The sequence below is a fragment of the Macaca mulatta genome, chromosome 19 (assembly GCF_049350105.2).
Source record: "Macaca mulatta isolate MMU2019108-1 chromosome 19, T2T-MMU8v2.0, whole genome shotgun sequence".
In the NCBI taxonomy this organism is placed as follows: Eukaryota; Metazoa; Chordata; class Mammalia; order Primates; family Cercopithecidae; genus Macaca; species Macaca mulatta.
The window spans coordinates 2,323,638-2,346,448 of NC_133424.1; the positions used below are offsets into that span (position 1 = coordinate 2,323,638).

A 22,811-nucleotide genomic window follows, 5' to 3' on the forward strand; every position below is an offset into this window, starting at 1 on the left:
GTCAGCCCTGCCCACCCTGGGGCCACTGGGGACATGAGGAAGAGGCCGGGAAGAAGGAACAGCCAGTGGGGAACCGGCCCTTCCGGGTGCAGGGGCCACCCAGGGCAGGGGGGGCCGGGGCCAGACCTCACCTACCCCGTGTGGGGAATGGGCAGAAATCGCCTGTGGCAGGTGGTGGGCCCTCAAGCACACCCGCCCCCACCTTCACACTATTCGCTTCCTACTCATGACACCAACCGACTCTACTGTGTTCCAAGTCCTAGGCCGGGCAAAGTGAGACAGGACCACCCCTGCCCCGCTGTGGGGCAAAACCAGGGGCTGCCCTTCAGGGTCCAGAGAAAAGGCTGGGTCCCCCGAAGTCCTTCGGGCCTCAGTTTCCCCCCTGGCCAACAATGCTGAGGGGTACACGGTGCGCACCCAGGCCCTGCAACAGGTCCAGCGCTCTGCAGCTCCCGGCTTCTGAGCAGCGCATGCCCCCACCGCACCACGAAAACCACGAGGAAACCCCCCTCAAACTGTCGGCTTCCAGAGACCGGGAAGGATCCCGCCTCCCAGGATGACTGAGAGACGAAACCACAAATTCCACAGCGGAGGCACTGGGGCAGGAGGCTGACCACGACAGCGGGACCCCCGAGCCCCTTGCTAGTCCCTCACGCAGCAAGACCCCCGCAAGACCCCTGCCTAAGCCCCCCGAACCCCGGGGCACAGGACTTGCCACTCCCGCAGGAGGTGGAGGATGTAAAGCTCGGGGGATTTCCTGGGTCACCCGCAGGAGGGACGGCACACAGGACACCATGCCAGCCACAGCCCCAGGTCAGCCCCACCCAGCCACAGACCCTCGGCCAGGTGCTCTTCCCAAGCATCGGTTCGTTCCCCTGCAGCACGGGTGGGCCTGCACTGAGGCTGGGATAGTCACAGGACCAGGCACCAACCCCCACCTGGCATTTGGCAGGGCCTGCAGAGCTGGGCCAGTCCTCACCCGCCTCCCTCCGAGAAGGTTCTCCCTCAGAGAAGGTCCCTTTCCTACAGTGGGGAAACTGAGGCTCAGAAGAGGATGGTGCTTGCCCCGGTTCCTTGGTGGGGTGGGACCAGATACCTGACCTGAGTCGTCATTCTTTTTTTTTTTTTTTTTTTTGAGATGGAATCTCACTGCGTCACCCAGGCTGGAGTGCAATGACGTGATCTCGGCTCACTGCAGCCTCCACCTCCCGGGTTCAAATAATTCTCCTGCCTCGGCCCCCTGAGTAGTTGGCACTACAAGTGCCCAACAGCATGCCCGGCTAAATTTTGTATTTTTGGTAGAGGCAGGGTTTTACCATGTTGGCCAGGCTGGTCTCAAACTCCTGACCTCAGGTGATCCACTCACCTCGGTCTCCCAAAGTGCTGGGATTACAAGCATGAGCCACCGCGCCCGGCCTGAGTCACGATTCTCTCAGTTAACAGGAGGGCCCCCCAGGGGGAGAGGGCGGGCAGTCTGCGGAAGGGCACAGGCTCTGACCACCGCACACGCTGGCCGCCTTCCTGAGTCTCCAGAACTTCCCAGCGGGCACAGGCTGGCCCTGCTGGCCCCTCCCCGGGAAGCAGGAGGAAGAAATCCAGGAAGTGGGGTCTGGAACAGCCTCCCTGCCTCTACACTCAGGCGGGGAAGCCGAGTCGCAGAGCGCCGTGCCAGGGAGTCCAGGCTGCGTCCCCTGCACCTCCCGCAGCTGCTCCCAGGACGGGCAGAGGCTTTGGCAGTCCGACACCCTCTGGGTGAACGCCGGGGACCTGCCTGGCACTGTGCGTGCACTGACCACGCCAAGGCCCACGTCCGCACAGCTGTGCACGGCAGAGGGACTGCACCAGGCCGGGCACTCACCTCCCAGTCCCGGTCCCAGGAATGTGGATGAAGAGAGGCTGCTGTGCGACTCAGTGAAGTGGGTGCCCTCGCTGAAGGTCTAGGGGAGACGGGGTGGGGATGAGAGGTGCTGGGGCTCCACAATCCGCCCCCTACCCCCATATTACAGCTGGAGAGGCAGGACTCAAACCCACGTCTCCTGGTCCAAACCCCTGGAAGACTGGCCCCTTCTCTCATTCTGTTTCCCCACACCGCCCGCCCCCCACTCTGGGGACAGGAAACTCAGGGTCTCAGGCCTCATGGGGGCTCCTACCCGGCTGGGGTCAAAGGAGGAGCTGTTCTGGTCGCCGCTGCCCCAGGAACCTGAGCTGGGCCGGTCCTCAAGACCTGCAGGCAGGACAGAGAGAGTTACAAGTCACCCTCACGCCTGCCCAGCTCTGAAAGCTTCGGTTTCTGTCATCTCAGGGGCAAGCCTCAGCGGACCCAGGGAGCCTGTGGAACCCTTCCTAACCCAGGCTCACCCCGTCTGACTCATGAGGACACCAGTCAGCAGTCAACACCCAGACACCCTGGGACTCGGAGCATTCACAGGTCCATAAACTTGAATAACTCTTCCATTGGCTCTCTGCTGGCAAACTCCTACCCACCCACTGAAGCCCCAGCCATCATGCCCTCCTTGGGCAGAGACCTCGCTCTCACGCCGAGCTTCCTCCCCATCAGTCCCAAGTCCTTCCCTCTGGCCCAGCCCTGACTACGTGGGCTGGGGTCTGTGTCAGATGCAGATGCTTCCGACCCGGCAAGAAAGGCTCATGAGAGCATGAGGGTGTGGAAGCTGAACCATGCACTCTGGGGGGGCCCAGGGTCTCCCTGTCCCCAACTGCCAGTGCGGGAGGTGGGGCCGCCCTTTGCTAAAGCAGCAGCAGAGGCCCCCCCACTGGGCAGGAGACTGGCAGCCCATGAGGGTGGAGCCGAATCTCGTCACCCGGAACAAGCCCAGTGCCACCGGAGGCCCGCGTGGGGCAGGAGCTGCCGGTGCAGCAAGGGACGGGATGAGGACCTTGGTCCCAGGGCGGGGCGGGCGGGGCCCTTATCTCTCAGAACACTCGCAGGCAACGCCCAGGACTCCAGAATCTTCTGCCCTGGGCAGGACGGGCCTTTCCCCTTCCATCGGGGGCCACAGAGCACACCCTTGGAGAAGCAGGAGCAGCCCTGGGCCTCCTCAGCTTGGCCACGGGGCCACTGCCCTGCCTTGGTTTCCCTCTCCATAAACGAATTACAAACGGGCCCTACTTTTAAAGGGCTTGGGGTGTCCATGTCCAACTCTCAAGTCCAGGGGCTTCCCAAGAGCCAGGCCTGGGGTACCCAGCCCAGCGCTGCTGTCTGTGACAGGCCCAACCTCAGGCTGTTCTCCCCACGCGGACTCCACACGGCAGGCTGCGGGACCCAGCTCTGCTCCCCCGCCCCGCCCCTCTGCCCTCCCTGCTCGTGGGCACCAGAAACTTCTTTCAAATTGCATCCTTCTATTTCGGTGCCTTTGTGTTAATCATTCCCCCCGGGGAGTATTGGTGTTTAATTGCTGTCTGATTTGCATAATTATGCATATTAATCTCCAAGTCTAATGAATATTCATATGCCTCATTTAGATTTTGTTTTCTAATCAAAAATTTCCAATGTGATTATGAGTAGGGGGCTGGGATGCTGCCTTGGCTGAGCTGGGGGCCAGGCAGGGGGCTCCTGTAGTCTCCAGGAATCCACACGGCATTCGCTGTCAGGTCTAGGCCATCTGCACCCCGAGGTCCTGGTCCTGCATGTGGGACGGGCGAACAGGGCAGCTGCTGAGGCCAGGGCGCGCTGGCTGTGTGGGTGGGAGGGCAAAGCGCCGGCACCCTCTGGGCCTCAGTTTGCCTATACGCCACCTGTCCGCTGTCTGGTCCCCTCTGGCCATAGTCCGCTCCCCAGGAGGTGCAGAGACCCCCAACTGAGCAAACGGGAGGCTCCTGGCACCCAGCCCTCACCCCCTGGAAGGCGTGGCATGGTGGGGGGCCTCCTTGGGGCCCCATGCCCAGGTTGCCCCCGAGGCTCACTCCAATAGGCCCCTGGCAGAGGCAATGCCTCAATCTGCTCTTTCGGGGAACCCTCCCTCACCCAGTCCTTGGCTGCCTCCTCCTAGAAATGACAAAAATAGGGACAGCCCCCACATTAATAGTTATTAAAATCCCCCCACCGATTAATTATGCATTTTAATAATCCACCATGAATATTCACAATGCATCCCCTGCTCCTTTTCTAATTAAAATGTACTAATAGAGTAAGACGCTGCTGTCAGAGTCTGGTTTTCTGTGATCTCTTTGGTGAAGCACTGCGGAGTTTTAACCAGGAAGGGCACCTTCCTGCCCTGGGCCAGCCTGGCTGCCTCAGGGAGAGGCCTGCAAGTGGACGGCATGGGGGAGCTGGGGAGAGGGTCCCAGGAGCTGCCCATCCCTTGGGCTTCGGTTCCTATTCCAGTCACAGGGGTATGGAAGCTGCCCACCTGCCTGGGCTGCCATGAGGATAACAACGAATGATGCTGCTTCAAGAGAGGCCATCGGTGGCCAAGGAACGCTCAATGCTGGTGGCTTCCCAGCCCCAGTCCCTGTTGGGTCCCCTCCTGAGAGGGACCAGGGACTGGTCCTTGCCTGGTGGCTTGCTGGCAAAATGGGAGGGGGGGCTTCAAAAGGTGCTCAGTAAATACTGGGTAGGACTGAGATTTGTCTGCAGCAGGGATCAGCAAATAGTACACATGGACCAAGTCTGGCCCCCAGCTTGCTTTTTAAATAAAGTTTTATTGGCACACACTGTGCCCATTTGTCCATGTACTATCTACGGCTGCTTTTGCTGCAAGAGTAGAGTTGAATAATTCCAATAGAGACCATCTGTCCTGCACAGCCAAAAATATTCACTCCCTGGTCCTTTCTGGGGAGGGCTGGCTGACCTTCATACAGAAGACTGCCCAAGTGGCTTCAGCTGCCTCTGCACAAGAAACCCAACTGACAGACTTCAGTACCAGGAGTGGGGTTACCATGCTGGGCAAGCAAAACTCTTGGTGGACACGGGCCCTGAGCACAGCCCTATGTACTGCCCCTGCCAAACCCTCAAGCACACCACCAGGTGGTCTGGCTTCAGATGGGCCTGGGACTTCATCCTGTAGCCCCAGCTCTGCAATGAGCCCCCCACTCAGGTGCTCAGGCTAAAGTCCTGGGAGTCTTCTCACCTTCCCTCCTCCCAAAGAACAGCAGCTCGCCCCATAGCTATACAGCAGCAGGTTAAGCCCCGTCCCTGCAGCAGCTTCCTCCCAACTCTGCCGACATCCTCAGGCAGCCTGATGGAGCCTTTAGAAGCAAAACTTGGCTCTTCTCCCTCCCTCTAGCCTCTCTCATGGCTCCCGTCATCCTCAGGATAAAGACCAAACTCTTCCCTGACCTCGTCACTCTCCTCTTCCCCAACACATGAGGTGACCCCCACCCATGCCCCCTGCCTGAGCCCCTTCCCAGCCTGGTGCCCCTCTTTGTCCTCAGCATTGCTTGAAACACAGCGGAGGCCCCCAAAACACCCATCCTCAACATCTTCATTTCACTCATAAATAACTGCTTCCAAGAACATTTTCCTGGAGAATTAAAATGTTCTCCACCTCTGCTGTCCAATACAGGAGCCACACTATAAACCGCTGGAAACGTGGCCAGCATTTTTTCAAGCGCATTAAAAATTACACTTAACGGCCGGGCACGGTGGCTCACACCCGTAATCCCAGCACTTTGGGAGGCCGAGGCGGGCGGATCACAAGGTCAGGAGACCGAGTCCATCCTGGCTAACACGGTGAAACCCCGTCTCTACTAAAAATACAAAAAAATTAGCCAGGTGTGCTGGCGGGTACCTGTAGAACCAGCTACTCAAGAGGGTGAGACAGGAGAATGGCGTGAACCCACGAGGCAGAGTTTGCAGTGAGCCGAGATCGTGCCACTGCACTCCAGCCTGGGCAACAGAGCGAAACTCTATTTAAAAAAAAAAAAAAAAAAAAATTGTTTTCTTTTTCTTGAGACAAGGTCTTGCTGTTGCCCAGGCTGGAGTGCAGTGGCACGATCTTGGCTCACTGCAACCTCTGCCTCCTGGGTTCAAGTGATTTTCCAGCCTCAGACTCCCACATAGCTGGGACTATAGGAGCCCGCCACCATACCCAGGTAATTCACACGCTGGCCAGGCTGGTCTTGAACCCCAGACCTCAGGTGATCCGTCCACCTCAGACTCCCAAAGTGCTGAGATTACAGGCATGAGCCACAATGCCTGGCCAATTAAAAAAAAAATCTTTGGGCCGGGCGCGGTGGCTCAAGCCTGTAATCCCAGCACTTTGGGAGGCCGAGACGGGTGGATCACGAGGTCAGGAGATCGAGACCATCCTGGCTAATATGGTGAAACCCCGTCTCTACTAAAAATACAAAAAACTAGCCGGGCGAGGTGGCGGCGCCTGTAGTCCCAGCTACTCGGGAGGCTGAGGCAGGAGAATGGCATAAACCCGGGAGGCGGAGCTTGCAGTGAGCTGAGATCCGGCCACTGCACTCCAGCCTGGGCGACAAAGTGAGACTCCGTCTCAAAAAAAAAAAAAAAAAAAAAATCTTTGGTAGAGATGGGGTCTCACTACATTGCCCAGGCTGGTCTCATACTCCTGTACTCAAGCGCTCCTCCCACCTTGTATTTTCCAAAGCCCTGGGATCACAGGCGTGCGCCAGCAGGCCCAGCCTCCATTTTATCTAAGTTCAAGCTACGGGAGAAGGTGAAACACCAGGATGCCCTAGGCCTGGCTGGCGCGCTGCAGCTGCCCTGGGTTTATCTTTCTGACTTGTCTTCTTGGTCAGGGGCCGCAGGCTGTGGCGCACACTCCCAGCATTCTCAGGATCCGGAGTCGGGGAGAAAACGTTTCTGGGGCAGCACAGAGCCCTTCCTTGCTGGGGCGCTGAGGACATCCCGCGAAGCCCCTCTTCCGTCTGCCCCAGTGTCTGGTGGTGGGGGCAGCAAAGCAGGGCCCCATGGCCCTCCCGTGAGCAGACAAACCTGAGGCTGAACAGAAAGTGAGTGGAGACCACACACCACCCTAAGAGTGGGGGTCCCCAGAGCCCCTAAAGCGGCAGGATGTGCCCTCTGGCAAAGGGACCCTGAGGCTGTGTGGGCAACACAGGCAACCTCCTCCGCCAGAACCAGGGGCGCCTCGTAACCTCCTCCGCCAGAACCGGGGACGCCTCACAACCTCCTCCCATAGAACCGGGGACAACCTCCTCCACCGAAACCCGGGGCGCCTCGTAACCTCCTCCGCCGGAACCGGGGACAACCTCCTCCGCCGGAACCAGGGACAACCTCCTCCACCAGAACCAGGGACAACCTCCTCCACCAGAACCGGGGACGCCTCACAACCTCCTCCACCAGAACCAGAGACAACCTCCTCCACCAGAACCGGGGACGCCTCACAACCTCCTCCCATAGAACCGGGGACAACCTCCTCCACCTGAACCCGGCGCGCCTCGTAACCTCCTCCGCCGGAACTGGGGACAACCTCCTCCACCGGAACCAGGGACAACTTCCTCCACCGGAACCCGGGGCGCCTCGTAACCTCCTCCGCCGGAACTGGGGACAACCTCCTCCGCCGGAACCAGGGACAACCTCCTCCACCAGAAACGGGGACGCCTCACAACCTCCTCCGCCAGAACCAGGGGCGCCTCGTAACCTCCTCCGCCGGAACCGGGGACGCCTCACAACCTCCTCCCATAGAACCGGGGACAACCTCCTCCACCGGAACCAGGGGCGCCTCGTAACCTCCTCCGCCGGAACCGGGGACAACCTCCTCCCATAGAACCGGGGACGCCTCACAACCCCACTCCCCCAAGGCCCTGGGGTTTCCCACGAGGGCAGAGCTGGACCCGAGAGTGGGCGTCGAGCACAGATATAAGTAACAACTAGAGAAACGTACCCGCTTTGAATTTCAGAGACCACAGAGATAACTGAGACCCCCATCTCGCTCCTGCTTCCATGTCTATGGGAACCACCAGCATACGGTACCCGAGTGTGGGGATCAGAGAACCTGCCCCTCAAAACAAGCTCAGAAACCAACCCGGGGCCGGGCGCGGTGGCTCACACCTGTAATCCCAGCACTTTAGGAGGCCGAGGCGGGCAGATCATGAGGTCAAGAGATCAAGACCATCCTGGCCAATAGGGTGAAACCCCCATCTCTACTAAAAATACAAAAACTAGACGGCCAAGGTTGGGGGGGGCCTGTAGTCCCAGCTACTCGGGAGGCTGAGGCAGGAGAATGGCGTGAACCCGGGAGGCGGAACCTGCAGCAAGTCGAGATCGCGCCACTGCACTCCAGCCTGGGCAACAGAGCAAGACTCTGTCTCAAAAAAAAAAAGAAAAAAAAAGAGAGACACAAGAGGGAACCCAACATAGAATATAAAGGATGAAGTTCAAGAAGTTCAATGATTTACCCTAAAAAGCCAGAAGACTGTCCTAAACCTGTAAGCCGCACGGATCCTCAAAGAAATGGCAGAGCCTGGGGGTTCTAGAGAATGAAGGAGATGGTGAGCACGTTTAACCACAAATCAGAGACTCCTAGAACCTGTAACAGGACAGGCACACAAGGAAAGCCCTCTGCGGGCACTTTGTGAGTTTTCTCATTTCACTGAATCCTTGCAATGGCTACATTATCCCCATTCTACAGATGAGGACACTGAGGCAAAAGATAGCTGCCATTTGCTCAGGTCCTCAGAATAAGTAACAGTCACCATTGAATGATACAAGTGTTTCCTAGTAAGATGCAAATACACAATTATGAACAGACACAATTTTTTTTGTTTGAGACAGAGTCTCGCTCTGTCGCCCAGACTGGAGTGCAGTGGCCGGATCTCGGCTCACTGCAAGCTCCGCCTCCCGGGTTTACGCCATTCTCCTGCCTCAGCCTCCCAAGTAGCCGGGACTACAGGCGCCCGCCACCTCGCCCGGCTAGTTTTTTTGGGTTTTTTTTTGCTTTTTGGTTTTTTTTGAGACGGAGTCTCGCTCTGTCGCCCAGGCTGGAGTGCAGTGGCCGGATCTCAGCTCACTGCAAGCTCCGCCTCCCGGGTTTACGCCATTCTCCTGCCTCAGCCTCCCAAGTAGCCGGGACTACAGGCGCCGCCACCTCACCCGGCTAGTTTTTTTGTATTTTTTAGTAGAGATGGGGTTTCACCATGTTAGCCAGGATGGTCTCGATCTCCTGACCTCGTGATCCGCCCGTCTCGGCCTCCCAAAGTGCTGGGATTACAGGCTTGAGCCACCGCGCCCGGCTGATTTTTGTATTTTTTAGTAGAGACGGGGTTTCACCGTGTTAGCCAGGATGATCTCGATCTCCTGACCTGGTGATCCACCCGTCTTGGCCTCCCAAAGTGCTGGGATGACAGGCTTGAGCCACCGCCCCCTGGCCGACAATGTTTTTTAAAAGTAGCAATTTACTGAGAGCAAATACCAGCAGGGAAGAGAAATACACAGGCTCAATTTTCACTTTCCAACAGAAGGGGGCAGATGTGATTTCACCTCGGAAGTTGAGAGCACGAGAAACGGTGTTTTAATGTGTTATTCACAATACAGAATACTAGCCACTATTCGATCGTGGCCTTAAACGTGTTATTCAAAACTAGGAAAAGGGCCACTGGCAGAGCCGCAAAGCTGCACAGAGCTTCAGAAATCACACACCAGGGGAAGCAGTCCGGAGTCAGAAGCACACAGATGCAAAAATATAAAATCAGATGATGGAAGCAATGGCTGAGAATGAAGACGGACAGGTGCTTCATGTCTTTAAGCTAAAAACACGATGCCTACGAAAGACAGTCCTGAAACAAGCGACTCAGGAGATACAACCAGGTGCACAAAGAGCTGCCAAGCAATGCCAACAAAAAGGAAGGGTCGCAACATTCGTATCAGTTTCAATTAAAGGGAGGTTTCTTTTTCGGAGACAGAGTCTCGCTGTGTCGCCCAGGCTGGAGTGCAGTGGCGTCATCTTGGCTCACCGCAACCTCTGCCTCCCGGGTTCAAGTGATTCTCCTGCCTCAGCCTCCCGAGCAGCCGGGATTACAGGCACCTGCCACCACGCCCGGCTAATTTTTTATATTTCAGTAGAGATGGAGTTTCACCATGTGGGCCAGGGTGGTCTTGAACTTCTGACCTCAGGTGATCCACCTGCCTTGGGCTCCCAAAGTGCTGGGATTACAGGCGTGAGAGACCACGACCAACCGAGGGAGGGTTTTTTTTGTTGTTGACGATGGCTCAACCCACAACGAAATCCCACCGTCTCAGCCCACAAGGGCCTACAAACCTGGCATCCAAATACGTCAACAGAGAAACCGACAAACAGAACAGAGGGGCACGGTGCTGCTCTCAGCCTGACATTAAACAGATTAAAAATCTAAATACGGTTCAAAGGCCTTGCAGCTCCACATCCAACTGTCCCTCAAGTACTCACGAAGGACAAAAATAATCCATGTTTCGGCCTCGGCAGAGGAGCTCTGCGTCCTCCAAACAGCAGCTACCATTTAAGCCAAAGCTGATTTTTGGCATTGGAGACCTAGAAGTCAAGAAGGGACTTCCAACTTGGAACTCAGAAACCTCTGAAGCAACCTGACCTGAAGACGAAATTAGAAAAAAACAAAAAATAAAACCAAATGTCAGTAATATGAGAAAAACATGCATTATGGAAACCAACGAGATGGGGTTCATGGGGCGGAATCCTCAACACCCCAGTGATGGAACGGAAGACGGCAGAAGTCAGCAAAGGGGACCTGCGATCTGAAAGTCACCAAAAACTTTAGAAAGAGAAGAAATGCCGATAAAGAGAAAAGCAGTCAATTGATCAATATTGATTCGCCAATGAAGCAGATCCTCCAGAAGAAAAATCAATGAGAGAAAATGCACAGGGCAGTGGAGTCAAGGACAAAGAAACCACCGAAAAGTCGGCGCACTGAGGACCGTGGCGCCCTCGGCCTCCCAGCGCAGGCGGAAAGACAGGCGCCTCCAAACCTTATCCAAGAGCCAAACGGGGTGGGGTGCGGTGGCTCACGCCTGGAATCCCAGCCCTTTGGCGCAGGTGGAAAGACAGGCGCCTCCAAACATTTTCAAACAGCCAAATGAGGCCGGGCGCGGTGGCTCACGCCCGTAATCCCAGCACTTTCGGAGCCAAGGAGGGCGGATCACAAGGTCAGGAGATCGAGACCATCCTGGCTAACACGGTGAAATCCCATCTCTACTAAAAATACAAAAAATTAGCTGGGTGCAGTGGCGGGCACCTGTAGTACCAGCTACTAGGGAGGCTGAGGCTGCAGAATGGCCTGAACCCGGGAGGCGGAGCTTGCAGTGAGCCGAGATCGCGCCCCTGCACTCCAGCCTGGGTGACAGAGCGAGACTCTGTCTCAAAACAAACAAAAAAAGCTTAATCTGTTTCTGTTTTTGCTCTACTTGCGCTAATAATGAGAATGCAGAAGACTATGATTCTTCCCCCAAGCACGGCTTTGGCCACACCTCACAGTTTCTACGAGTTTACTGCCAACTTCTGTCTATTGTCAAAACCGTTTTAATTTCCTCTTTAACCCAAGAACTGGAAAAAAAAGGAATCTGGATACTTCCCAGCAGGGAGGCTGTTTATTTTTTGCTTTCTGGTCTTTTATTTCTGGTTTTACTACGTTGTTCTCAAAGGATATGGCTTATACTTTTTTTTTTTGAGATGGAGTCTCACTGTCACCAGACTGGAATGCAGTGGCACAATCTCTGCTCACTGCAACCTCCACCTCCCCTGTTCAAGTGATTCTCCTGCCTCAGCTTCCCGAGTAGCTAGGACTACATGCACCCACCACCACACCTGGCTAATTTTTGTATTTTTAGTAGAGATGGGGTTTCATCATGTTGGCCAGGATGGTCTCCATCTCTTGACCTCGTGATCCGCCCACCTCAGCCTCCCAAAGCGCTGGGATTACAGGCGTGAACCACTGTGCCCGGCCTTCCTTTCTTTCTTTTTTTTTTTGAGACGGAGTCTCGCTCTGTCGCCCAGGCTGGAGTGCAGTGGCCGGATCTCAGCTCACTGCAAGCTCCACCTCCTGGGTTCACGCCATTCTCCTGCCTCAGCCTCCCGAGTAGCTGGGACCACAGGCGCCCGCCACCTCGCCCGGCTAATTTTTTGTATTTTTTAGCAGAGACGGGGTTTCACCGTGTTAGCCAGCATGGTCTCGATCTCCTGACCTCGTGATCCGCCCATCTCGGCCTCCCAAAGTGCTGGGATTACAGGCTTGAGCCACCGCGCCCGGCCCCTTTCTTTCATATTAGAAGTTTTCTTTGTACCAAATAGGTATACCCAATTTTTATAACAAGGATGTGGTCCTTATTTATAGGGCGTGGCTTTTAAAGCAAAGCAGACAAGTGCTTCTCCCCAGGAATCGTCAGGGACGCTCTCTCGCAGGCCCATCCAGCCTTCCTTTTCTCCATAGCGGTGCTCGGTCCCGGGCCAAGGTGTGTGTCCTGAGCAGCCTCACGGGAGAGCCGACGTTCACCCAGCCTCAGCTCCACCCTGACCCCTTCACTGCTCCCGTCCCCTGCTTCTCACCTGTTCTCACTCCCTTCCTCTGCCAGGGGATGCACAGGTATGCTTTTCTCCCCCTAACTCCCTCTGCTGCCTACTCCTCACCCTGAGGTGGTGGGAACAGGCCCATGCGAAGGGATCGAGTCTTCCCACCCAGAACTAAAAAGAGCTTCAGGAAGGGCACCCAGGGCAGAAAACCATCCATCAGAGGTTCAGCATGACGGCTCCCGCCTGCAGTCCCAGCACTGTGGGAGCCGGAGGTAAAAGGAGCGCTTGAGCCCCGGAGTTTGAGGCCAGCCTGGGCAACAGAGGGAGACCCCATATCTGCTAAAAAATATGCCCAGGCGCCGGTGGTCACACCTGTAAGTACTTTGGGAGGCTAAGACGGCTGGATCACCTGAGGTTGGATCACCTGAGGTCAGGAGTTCGAGACCAGCGTGACCAACGTGGAGAAACCCTGTCTCTACTAAAAATACAAAATTAGCCGGGCATGGTGGCAGGTGCCTGTAATCCAGCTACTTGGGAGGCTGAAGCAAGAGAATCACTTGAACCCAAGAGGTGGAGATTGCGGTGAGCCAAGATCGTGCCACTGCACTCCAGCCTGGGCAATAAGAGCCAAACTCTGTCTCAAAAAAAAGTAAGAAAATGAAATGATTAATAAAGTGAAATAAATTAGCTGGGTGCAGTGGCTCACACCTGTAGTTCCAGCTACTCAGGAGGCTGAAGCAAGAGCAGGGATTCAAGACTAGCCTGGGCGGTATGGTGAGACCCTGTCTCTTAGGGACAAAAAAAAAAAAAAGAGGCCAAGCGCGGTGGCTCACACCTGTCATCCCAGCACTTTGGAGGCCGAGGCGGGCGGATCACGAGGTCAAGAGATCAAGATCATCCTGGCCAACGTGGTGAAACCCCGTCTCTACTAAAAATACAAAAATTAGTTAGGCATGGTGCCGCGTGCCTGTAGTCCCAGCTACTTGGAAGGCTGAGGCAGGAGAATCGCTTGAACCTGGGAGGCAGAGATTGCAGTGAGCCGAGATAGTGCCATTGCACTCCAGCCTGGTGATAGTGAGACTGTCTTAAGAAAAAAAAAAAAAGACTTGGCAAGATGAAAATTACACCTGTAAGCCACCAAAACAAACTAAAAATCCCCATCAGGCCGGGCGCGGTGGCTCAAGCCTGAAATTCCAGCACTTTGGGAGGCCGAGACAGGCGGATCACGAGGTCAGGAGATCGAGACCATCCTGGCTAAAACGGTGAAACCCCGTCTCTACTAAAAAATACAAAAAGCTAGCCAGGCGAGGTGGCAGGCGCCTGTAATCCCAGCTACTCAGGAGGCTGAGACAGGAGAATGGCGTAAACCTGGGAGGCGGAGCTTACAGTGAGCTGAGATCCGGCCACTGCACTCCAGCCCAGGCGACAGAGCGAGACTCCATCTCAAAAAAAAAAAATCTGCATCAACATTTATAAACGAAGAGTTAGAAAAAAAGCTGCAACAGGCTGGGCTCACGCTTGTAATCCCAGCACTTTGGGAGGCCAAGGCGGGTGGATAACGAGGTCAGGAGATCGAGACCATCCTTGTTAACATGGTGAAACCTCATCTCTACTAAAAATACAAAAAAAATTAGCCGGTCATGGTGGTGGGCGCCTGTAGTCCCAGCTACTCGGGAGGCTGAGGCAGGAGAATGGCGTGAACCTGGGAGACGGAGCTTGCAGTGAGCTGAGATCGCGCCATTGCACTCCGGCCTGGGCAACAGAGTGAGATTCCGTCTCAAGAAAAAAGAAAAAAGGCTGCAACATAAACAAAACACTAACATCCTTCCCATATAGCGTGTGCGATTCAGTAAGAACCATAAAGGGTTAGGCACAGGGCGTTACAGGGAGGCGGCACAAGGCAGTTAGTTCGGAAAGTTTCAGCTTCTTTACCAGTAAAACGGGGTAATAATTGCACCTATTTTGCTAACCTGTTAGAACTGTGAATTCCCAGGGAATAAGCCAAGCTTCGTGTCCAATCCACAGTGCTCAAGAAACAGTGATGTAAGCGGTGGCTCATGCCTGTAATCCCTGCACTTTGGGAGGCTGAGACGGGCGGATCACGAGGTCAGGAGATAGAGACCATCCTGGCTAATACGGTGAAACCCCGTCTCTACTAAAAAATACAAAAAACTAGCCGGGCGAGGTGGCGGGCGCCTGTAGTCCCAGCTACTCGGGAGGCTGAGGCAGGAGAATGGCGGGAACCCGGGAGGCGGAGCTTGCAGTGAGCTGAGATCCGGCCACAGCACTCCAGCCTGGGCGACAGAGCGAGACTCCGTCTCAAAAAAAAAATAAATAAATAAATAAAAAGAAAAAAGAAAAAAAAAGGTGATGTAAATTGTACCACTGATGTTGTTAAAAAGTTGTTAAAAAGTTAAAGTTAAGGCGTGGTGGCTCACGCCTGTAATCCCAGCACTTTGAGAGGCCAAGGTGGGTGGATCACCAGAGATCAGGAGTTCGAGACCAGCCTGGCCAACATATGTGGTCAAACTCCGTCTCTACTAAAACTACAAAAAATTAGCCGGGCGTGGTGACAGGCACCTACAATCCCAGCTACTCGGGAGGTTGAGGCAGGAGAATCGCTTGAACTGGGGAGGTGGAGGCTGCAGTGAGCCGAAATTGCGCCACTGCACTCCAGCCTGGGCAAAAAAAGCAAAACTTTGTCTCAAAAAAAAAAAAAAAGTTAATGAGGCATCAATAAGAAGGAAAAAAAAATGATACAGCCAACAGCTTGGGTGGATCTCCAGGGAATTATGCTAACCTAACAGAATCAAAGCTAATCTCAGAAGATTGCAAACTACAGGATTCCATTTACACAAAATACTCAAAAAGTGAAAAATTGGGCTGGGCACAGTGGCTCACACATGTAATTGCAGCACTCCGGGAGGCTGAGGTGGGAGGTTCACTTGAGCTCATGAATTCAAGATCAGCCTGGGGAACACAGCAAGACCCCATGTATACAATTTTTTTTTCTTCTCCAGACAGGCTCTCCCTCTGTCCCCCAGGCCAGAGTGCAGTGGCGCAATCTCAGCTCACTGCAACCTCCGCCTCCCAGGTTCAAGTGCTTTCCATGCCTTAGCCACCTGAATAGCTGGGATTACAGGCATGCACCACCACGTCCACCTAATTTTTATTATTTTTAGTAGAGACGGGAGTTTCGCCATGTTGACTATGGTGGTCCTGAACTCCTGGTCTCATGTGATCCACCCACCCTGGCCTCCCGAAATGCTGGGATGATAGGTGTGAGTCACCACATCCAGTTGAAAAAAATTTTTTTTTTTTTTTAAACAGAGAAAGGGTTTCTCCCTGTTGCCCAGGCTGGTCTTGAACTCCTGGGCTCCGGTGATCCTCCCATCTCGACCTCCCAAAGTGTTGGGATTACTAGTGTGAGCTGCTGACCCAGCCCTCTACAAAATAAATACATTTTTTAATTAGCTAGGTGGTCCCAGCTGCTCACAAGGCTGAGGTGGGAGGATCACTTGAGCCCAGAAGTTCAAGGCTACAGTGTGTTATGACTGCACCACTGCACTCCAGTGCACTCACTTTTCTTAAGAGTGAGACCCGGTCTTAAAAAAAAAAAAAATTGTAGAGATGAAGAACAGATTGCTGATTCCCAGGCTTAAGGAAGGTGCATGTCTCAAAACTGCACAGAACTACACACACACACGTGCGTGTAAAGCCAGTGGAATCTGACGAGGATCTGTGGATGGCACCCACGTCGGCTTCCTAGGTCTGATGCGGCACCATGGGTGGGTGGGACAGTACCCCCGGGGTGGCTGGGTTGGGGGTGGCTGGGCTGGGGGTGGCCGGACTGCAGGTGGCTGGACTGCGGGTAGCTGGGTGAGAGGCGAACACTCTGCCACTTCCCGTGAATCCCGAATGACTTCAGAATAAAAAACGGATCAACTTCAAGGACGAGGGCTCAAGAGAGTAACAGAAAATTCACCAAAAAGCCATTCACAGGGTCAACCCCCTTCCAAAAAGACCACCACCCTCTATTCATCAAATGAGTGGCAGGCAAAAGGACATGATCTTTGTCACCTATTAAATGAGAGACGCCACGCTGTCACCACGTTGGCCAGGCTGGTCTCACACTCCTGGCCCCAGGTAATCCTCTCGCCTCTCGCCTCAACCTCCAGAAGTGCTGGGATTACAGGCATGAGCCACCGCACCCGACCTCACAAGGGACGTTTTCAATGTGAAAACACATCCACGGACCTAGCAGTCCCACTCCCAGACACGCGCCCGGAGGAAATAACTCGTGCGCCGGGTTCCTCCAGTGTTTTCTCTCAATCAGAATCCGCAGGTGCCGTTCTGTGGATTTTCACTCTGAGCGTGTGTCAAACTTACGATCACACGGACAGAGAAAGCGACCAGGAAATGAAAACTAGGAAAGAACTTTCCTTTCGTCTGTCAATAAGCAATTTCCTGGTGTCTCTCATGGCCTCAGATCCTGTCTTTTTTGGCAGAAGATGAGCTGTCACTCAGGGACCTGTGCCTGAGGGTTTCCAAAAATGGGAGGCGGTGGGCAGGAGAAGGCGTACAAAAATTATTTCCGTTTTAAATGTCTTCCAATCCAGACAACCAGAAAATCTTGGTTTCCTATTCATTCATCTCTAATGCCTTTTTTGCTTTGTTTTTGTTTTGAGACAGGGTCTGGCTCTGTCACCCAGGCTGCAGACCAGTGGCGTGATCTCAGCTCACTGCCACCTCTGCCTCCCAGGCTCCAGCAATCCTCCTGCCTCAGCCTCCCAAGTAGGTGGGACCACAAGTGTGCGCCACCATGCCCAGCTAAGTTTTGTATTTTTAGTAGAGATGGGGTTTTGCTGTGTTACCCAGGCTGGTCTCGAACTCCTGAGCTCAAGCGATCCTTCTGCCTTGGTCCCCCAAAGTGCTGGGATTATAGGCAGAACCACTGTGTCCCGCCCTTTTCTGTTTGTTTGAATTGGGGTCTCACAATCACCCACGCAGGAGTGGAGTGGCTCAATCACAGCTCACTGCAGCCTTGACCTCCTGGCCTCAAGTGATCCTCCTGCCTTGGCCTCCCAAAGTGTTGGGATTAAAGGCGTAAGCCACCTCCCCCAGTACCTAACTCCTCTCTCGACACCAATTTTTACGTATTAATAAATATCGAAGAACAGGTAGACCTTCACAGGGTAAAGCTTATGTCTAATTAATTTTCAGGGACACCTTTCACCTGGGTTTCTGCTTCTCAAATCTAAAGATTCCTTGCAAATGAATTTAAGAAAAGCAAAGTGAGGCCGGGCGCGGTGGCTCAAGCCTGTAATCCCAGCACTTTGGGAGGCCGAGACGGGCGGATCACAAGGTCAGGATATCGAGACCATCCTGGCTAACACGGTGAAACCCCGTCTCTACTAAAAAATAAAAAAACTAGCCGGGGGAGGTGGCGGGCGCCTGTAGTCCCAGCTACTCGGGAGGCTGAGGCAGGAGAATGGCGTAAACCCGGGAGGCGGAGCTTGCAGTGAGCTGAGATCCGGCCACTGCACTCCAGCCTGGGCGACAGAGCGAGACTCCGTCTCAAAAAAAAAAGAAAAGAAAAGCGACTTAAAAAGGGTGCTAGAATAGGACGCATGAGGAAGGGGCCAAGGTGGAGAACGCGGCTGGGGGACCCCATCAGCGCTGGGGACTCCTGGCGAAGGGCGGGGTCCCTGAAGCCAACTGGGCCCCGCCTGGAAGGAAGCTGCACCCACTGTTCCAGCAAGAAGCCAAGGTTTGGGAAGGGATCCCACAGCTCCGGGGCTCCATCCTGCTAATGAGCCCCAAACTCCTCTCTCCCCGGGTCCTTAGAGAGGAAAAGCCGGGAGAGGGGAAATGAGTTACTGCAGCTCCCGGCCCTGCCGGGATCCCTCCGCCGCTCGCACCCACGGACTGGCTGAACCTGACGAGGGAACAGAACAGGAGCCCATCTTGCGGGAGCTTCGGAAGGGCCGCACCTGTGGGCCTGGGGGAGTGGAGGCAGTGATGAGGGTGCCACCAACTCAGGCCTTGGGGCTCTGCATCCTGCACCACCCCAGGCTCAGGCAGGCGTTAATACACGGACTGAACTGGGAGGGGTCACCCCGCTGTGTCCAGGAGCTGGGGGGTCCTGCACTGCAGCAGCCACATCACGTCCCTCGAAGGCAAGAAATGCAACATACTGGGCCTCACTGGGCCCTCCGCAGCCTCCCTGATGTGTGGGGGCACAAGGCGAGACACTCCCAACCTGCAATATTGGGCAGGGCCAGGGCATGGCACGAGACTCTGTGGGAACCACAGAAAATCAATCTGTAAACATTCACAGCGTTCTTGTTGGGACCGGGCTGGGCGTCCAGGCAGAGGCAATCCCAGAGGGAGCATTCTCAGGACCAGGCGGTCCACACACCACAGCTCTGGCTACCCCGGCACCAGTTTCACAGCTAGGGGTCCGCGCCAGGGCTGAGGGGGTGAGAGAGGACAGGGGATAAGGGAAGACGCATCCCACCCCACCCTCCCCACCAGGGCCTGCTGTAAGCCCAGGCAGAGGCCCAGGAGAATGAGGGTGTATGGCCCTGGTAGCTGCGCCTCCTCCTCCAGGAAGCCCCCAAGGCCTGACCCTCTGTCTCACACAAGGAAGCGTCAGCATGTCCGGTTCCTGGGGCTGTTTCCGGGGGGCTGGCAGGGTGGTGTTTGGGGATTTCCATGCCTCAGGAGCATATTCCGGCCAGCCCTGCGGCCACTTCCTCAGGCAGAGGGGAAGGCCAGTGTGAGGCAGTGGGGGCAGCAAAGCGATGTGTCTCCGTGCGGGGGTACAGGTGCCTAAGTACAGACCCCCCCTTGCCCACCACTCAAAAAACCCCAAGACTCCAGCCAGGGTCCACCCCCGGGGGATTCTGGAGACAACTGTGAGATGGCACTTTCTCCCCAGATCCCAGAGGCAGGACGGACACAGCTTCAGAGGCCCCAATCCCGAGGCCCCCACTCCCCGGAAAGATGCTGATGTCCACAAAGAGACCCGTGGCTCTGAAGCAGCATCGGGGGCACCCACCCCCAGTCTCCCCCATCAAATCCTGTCGACAGCCAGGCTGGGCCACCCAAATGCACATCAGACTAGACCCTCTCTCCATTCACAACCATCCAGGGCTCCCTGCCGCACCTGTAATGAACACAGCGCCTCCTACCCCACCCCACCGGCCGGTCCCACCACAGGGTGTCCGTATGGGCTGTTCCCTCTACCTGGCAAACGCTTCCCTTCATCCTCCCACGGCCCCTTCCTCTCACCCTCAGGACACCCACTCTGCGGAGACCTTCCTGGGGGGCCCCACCCACGCTCCAGATTGTGATGTGCAGGCCGCCCCCAGACCCTACGTCTCCCTTATCTGTCCCACCCACTGCCATGTCATCAGCGAGGGCGACCCGCTCATCCAGGTCAGCCTGGCATGTTTCTGGTTCCAGCACTCAAAGCCCCAGGTCCCAGGAACTGCCCTTCTGTCCCAGGCAAACCACAATGGCCGGTCACCCTGGTGCTGGAGCCTGCATACAGCCAGCGCCTAATACATGCTTAAATGAAAGCGGTCGAGGCTCACAAGGTGGGTGGAATCCAGTGAGAGCCGGGATCCCACATCACGCCCCTCCAGAGCCTCAGTTTTCCCCTTGTGGATTGACTGGAGACACGGAGGCTCAAGATCCCCACCCACACACAGGCCCAGCTCCAACCCTGGTTCTAAGAGAAAGCCCCACCCACCCCCAGACCCAGGCTCCAGGCGCCGGACGGACAAGGGGACGAGGGGCTCGGGCTCCCAAGGCAGGTCACACAGGCAAGGGCAGCTGATTTCAGGGGTCCTCAGGCTCGCTGCCTGACCTGGCCTCTGTGGCCCCTTCCCTCCTCTGCTGCCCCCAGCCTCCCCTCACCCCATGCACTATCTTCAACAGACCCTCGATCTCCTCACTCCACGAGCACCGGCAGGAAGGCGGGATCCTACCTGAACCTCCGAACTGCGCCCCGGCCAGGGAGGCGGGCCGGCCCTTCCCGTTGGTGACAGGCAGCGGGAACATCTGCAGGGAGGGGAGGAGAGAGGTGAGTGGGGCGGGCAGCAAATCAAACCCTACAGTCCTGGGCTCCAACCCAAGCAGGGAGCAGAGCTGGGGACGTCCAGGGACCTGAGACTGGGCTCCATCTAGGTCCGGCCCGTCCTGCTGTGCCCTCAAGTGACACTGCACCCCGGACACCCACGCCCAGAATGAGAAAACTCCGGACAACGATGACCCCGCTGCCCTGCCAGGCACAGAGTCCCTGCCACTGAAAACCTGCTGTTCCCCCTGCGTTTGCTCTGGGGGGAGCGGTATCCTATTTAGGCAAAGGATGCAACTTATCAGCTCTTGACGGTGATACAATGTTGTCTTTACCTTTCAGCTCTAAAAACTGACAGGTTTACACTCAACAAGGGAACATGTGGAGAGGTCCCTGATGCCTGAGCCCTGGCTGACTCCACGTTTCAGGTGTACGCACTGGCCCTGCATGGCAGGCCCTGGAGCAGGGGGTGGCGCCCACTGTCCCCCTACCAGGGCTGGGTATGGGTTTGCTCGACCAAAGGGGAAGCCGAGGCTCAGACAAGCAGCAGGTCGAGGAAGACACAGAATGGAGCCCGGGGCCCGGCAGGAAGCTGGAGGGGCTGGGCAGAGGCTGCACCCCACCGCTGATCCAGCTCCTGGGTGCCAGGGGTGCGGGACTGCCACCCCCCTCCTGCCCGGCTCACCCGTACCCAGGGCACTAAGTCCCTAAAGATTAACTGGCTCAGCAGCATTAACCGGAAAGCCAACAGCAACAAACCCTTTTGCCACAGAAAAAAACACACGCCTCCGCCCTGCCCCAAGGGGCTGCGTTTTAAAGCTCCCACTGGGGTTCAAGTGATCAAAGTGGCTGGAATCAGGGCCAGGCGGTTTTTGAGGAGCGGCCAAGATCCCCAACACCTTCCCCAGGCGGCCAGCCAGGAGGCGAAGGCACAGCGTCTGTGGCCACAATCCTCCAGTCCAAAGGGGACCCAGGAAGCGGGGTTCTGTCCCCCACTCCCTGGTCCTACAGAAGAGGAAACGGAGGCCACATTCTCCCCTGGCCCTGGAGAGGAAGAACGGCCTTGCGGGTAGGAGTGGTGCCCGGGCTGCAGGCAGGGTTCGCCCAGGACCGCACCCCCTCCCGCAGGCTCGGGTGTGCCCAGCCTCCCCAGGACCCTGGTTTCCAAGGGCCACCCTCCCATTTGGGAAACAGAGGCCTGCTGTGGGGGACGAGCAGGCCTGGGCGAGCCCGTGGAAGGAGCTGCAGCCCACTGCGTTTTCACCTGCTTCGTCCCCTACGACATCAGCGCTGCACCAAGGTGGCATGGGCCACGGGGTACCGGGCCGTGTCCTCTGGGCTCCGTGGACCTCGTGAGCAGCCCAGAACAGCCCCTGCACCCCTTGGAGCCTCGGTTTCCTCTTCTGAGAAATGGACTCAGGGCTCTGGCTGCGTGGGAAAACCCAAGCTCCCATGGGAGTCTTGCACGCGGCAGGGTCTGGGGAGCTGGCTTCCAACAGCCTTGGTCCCAGGAACTCGCTCCCCCTTCATCCCTGAAGCCCCCGACTCAGGCCCAGGGACTGCCTGGGACCCAGGTAGAGCATGTCAGCCCAGGCCAGCGCCGGCAGGTCCTTCTTTCCCGACAAAGCTAGCCTGGGTTGGGGCAGGACCAAGGCGCGCTGGGAACAGCCTGGGTTAGCGTTCTCCCTCAAGAACCAGAGAACCGAGTCCCCCGTTCTCTCGTTTTACGCGAAATCTGGTCCAGGGAAGTGCTTCCCCTTAGGACTCAGTTTCTGGGACGGGGGCAGAGGGCAGGTATGCAGGAACAGAGCAGGGCTGCGGGCAGTCATGGGGGCCGCCTCTGCCTCCCTGTCCTGGCCAGGCAGGTGAAACTCCAGTTGTGGGTAAAGCCAGAGGGGGGACGCCCAGAGAGGACGGGCACCTCGCTGCTCCCAGCCTGTTTCCTCATCTGGGAACAGGGCTGCTGGCTCCGACCTGGGACGGGGAGATGTGCTGAGTGGCTGGAGGTGAGGAGCCAGGTCCTGGGGCTGAACCTGTGCCCCCTCCCCCCAAAACACCGCCGTTCTGTTCCAGCCCAGCGGTCTGTGACTTGTCAGTTTAACAAAAAACAACCCAACTGCACCTCGGGTTACTCAGCCAGGGAGGCAAAAATAAAACGCGGCTTAAAAATACCAGCATGGTCCTTCCGCAGCCTTGGGCCCTCCAGCCTTTGGGCTGTTTTTTTCCACAGGGTGGCCGGTGTTGTTTCAGTTTGGGGACTTTTGTTTTTGACAGACCTCAGGGGC

General features: G+C 56.2%; 1 protein-coding gene across 11 annotated transcripts in view; it reads right to left on the minus strand.

Moving 5' to 3' along the window:
• Window positions 1-22,811, minus strand: part of TCF3 (transcription factor 3) — a 46,814-nt gene that overhangs the window by 20,183 nt on the left and 3,820 nt on the right. For 7 of the 11 annotated variants that reach the window (XM_077979006.1, XM_077979005.1, XM_077979003.1 and 4 more), the window contains 3 exons: window positions 20,438-20,510; window positions 2,151-2,224; window positions 1,859-1,937 (listed from right to left, as the gene is read on the minus strand). In XM_077979006.1, coding sequence (XP_077835132.1) covers window positions 1,859-1,937; window positions 2,151-2,224; window positions 20,438-20,510 — 226 coding nt within the window. The remainder of the gene's footprint in view (window positions 1-1,858; window positions 1,938-2,150; window positions 2,225-20,437; window positions 20,511-22,811) is intronic. The other 4 variants (XM_077979009.1, XM_077979008.1, XM_077979010.1 and 1 more) reach the window with 1 other exon arrangement.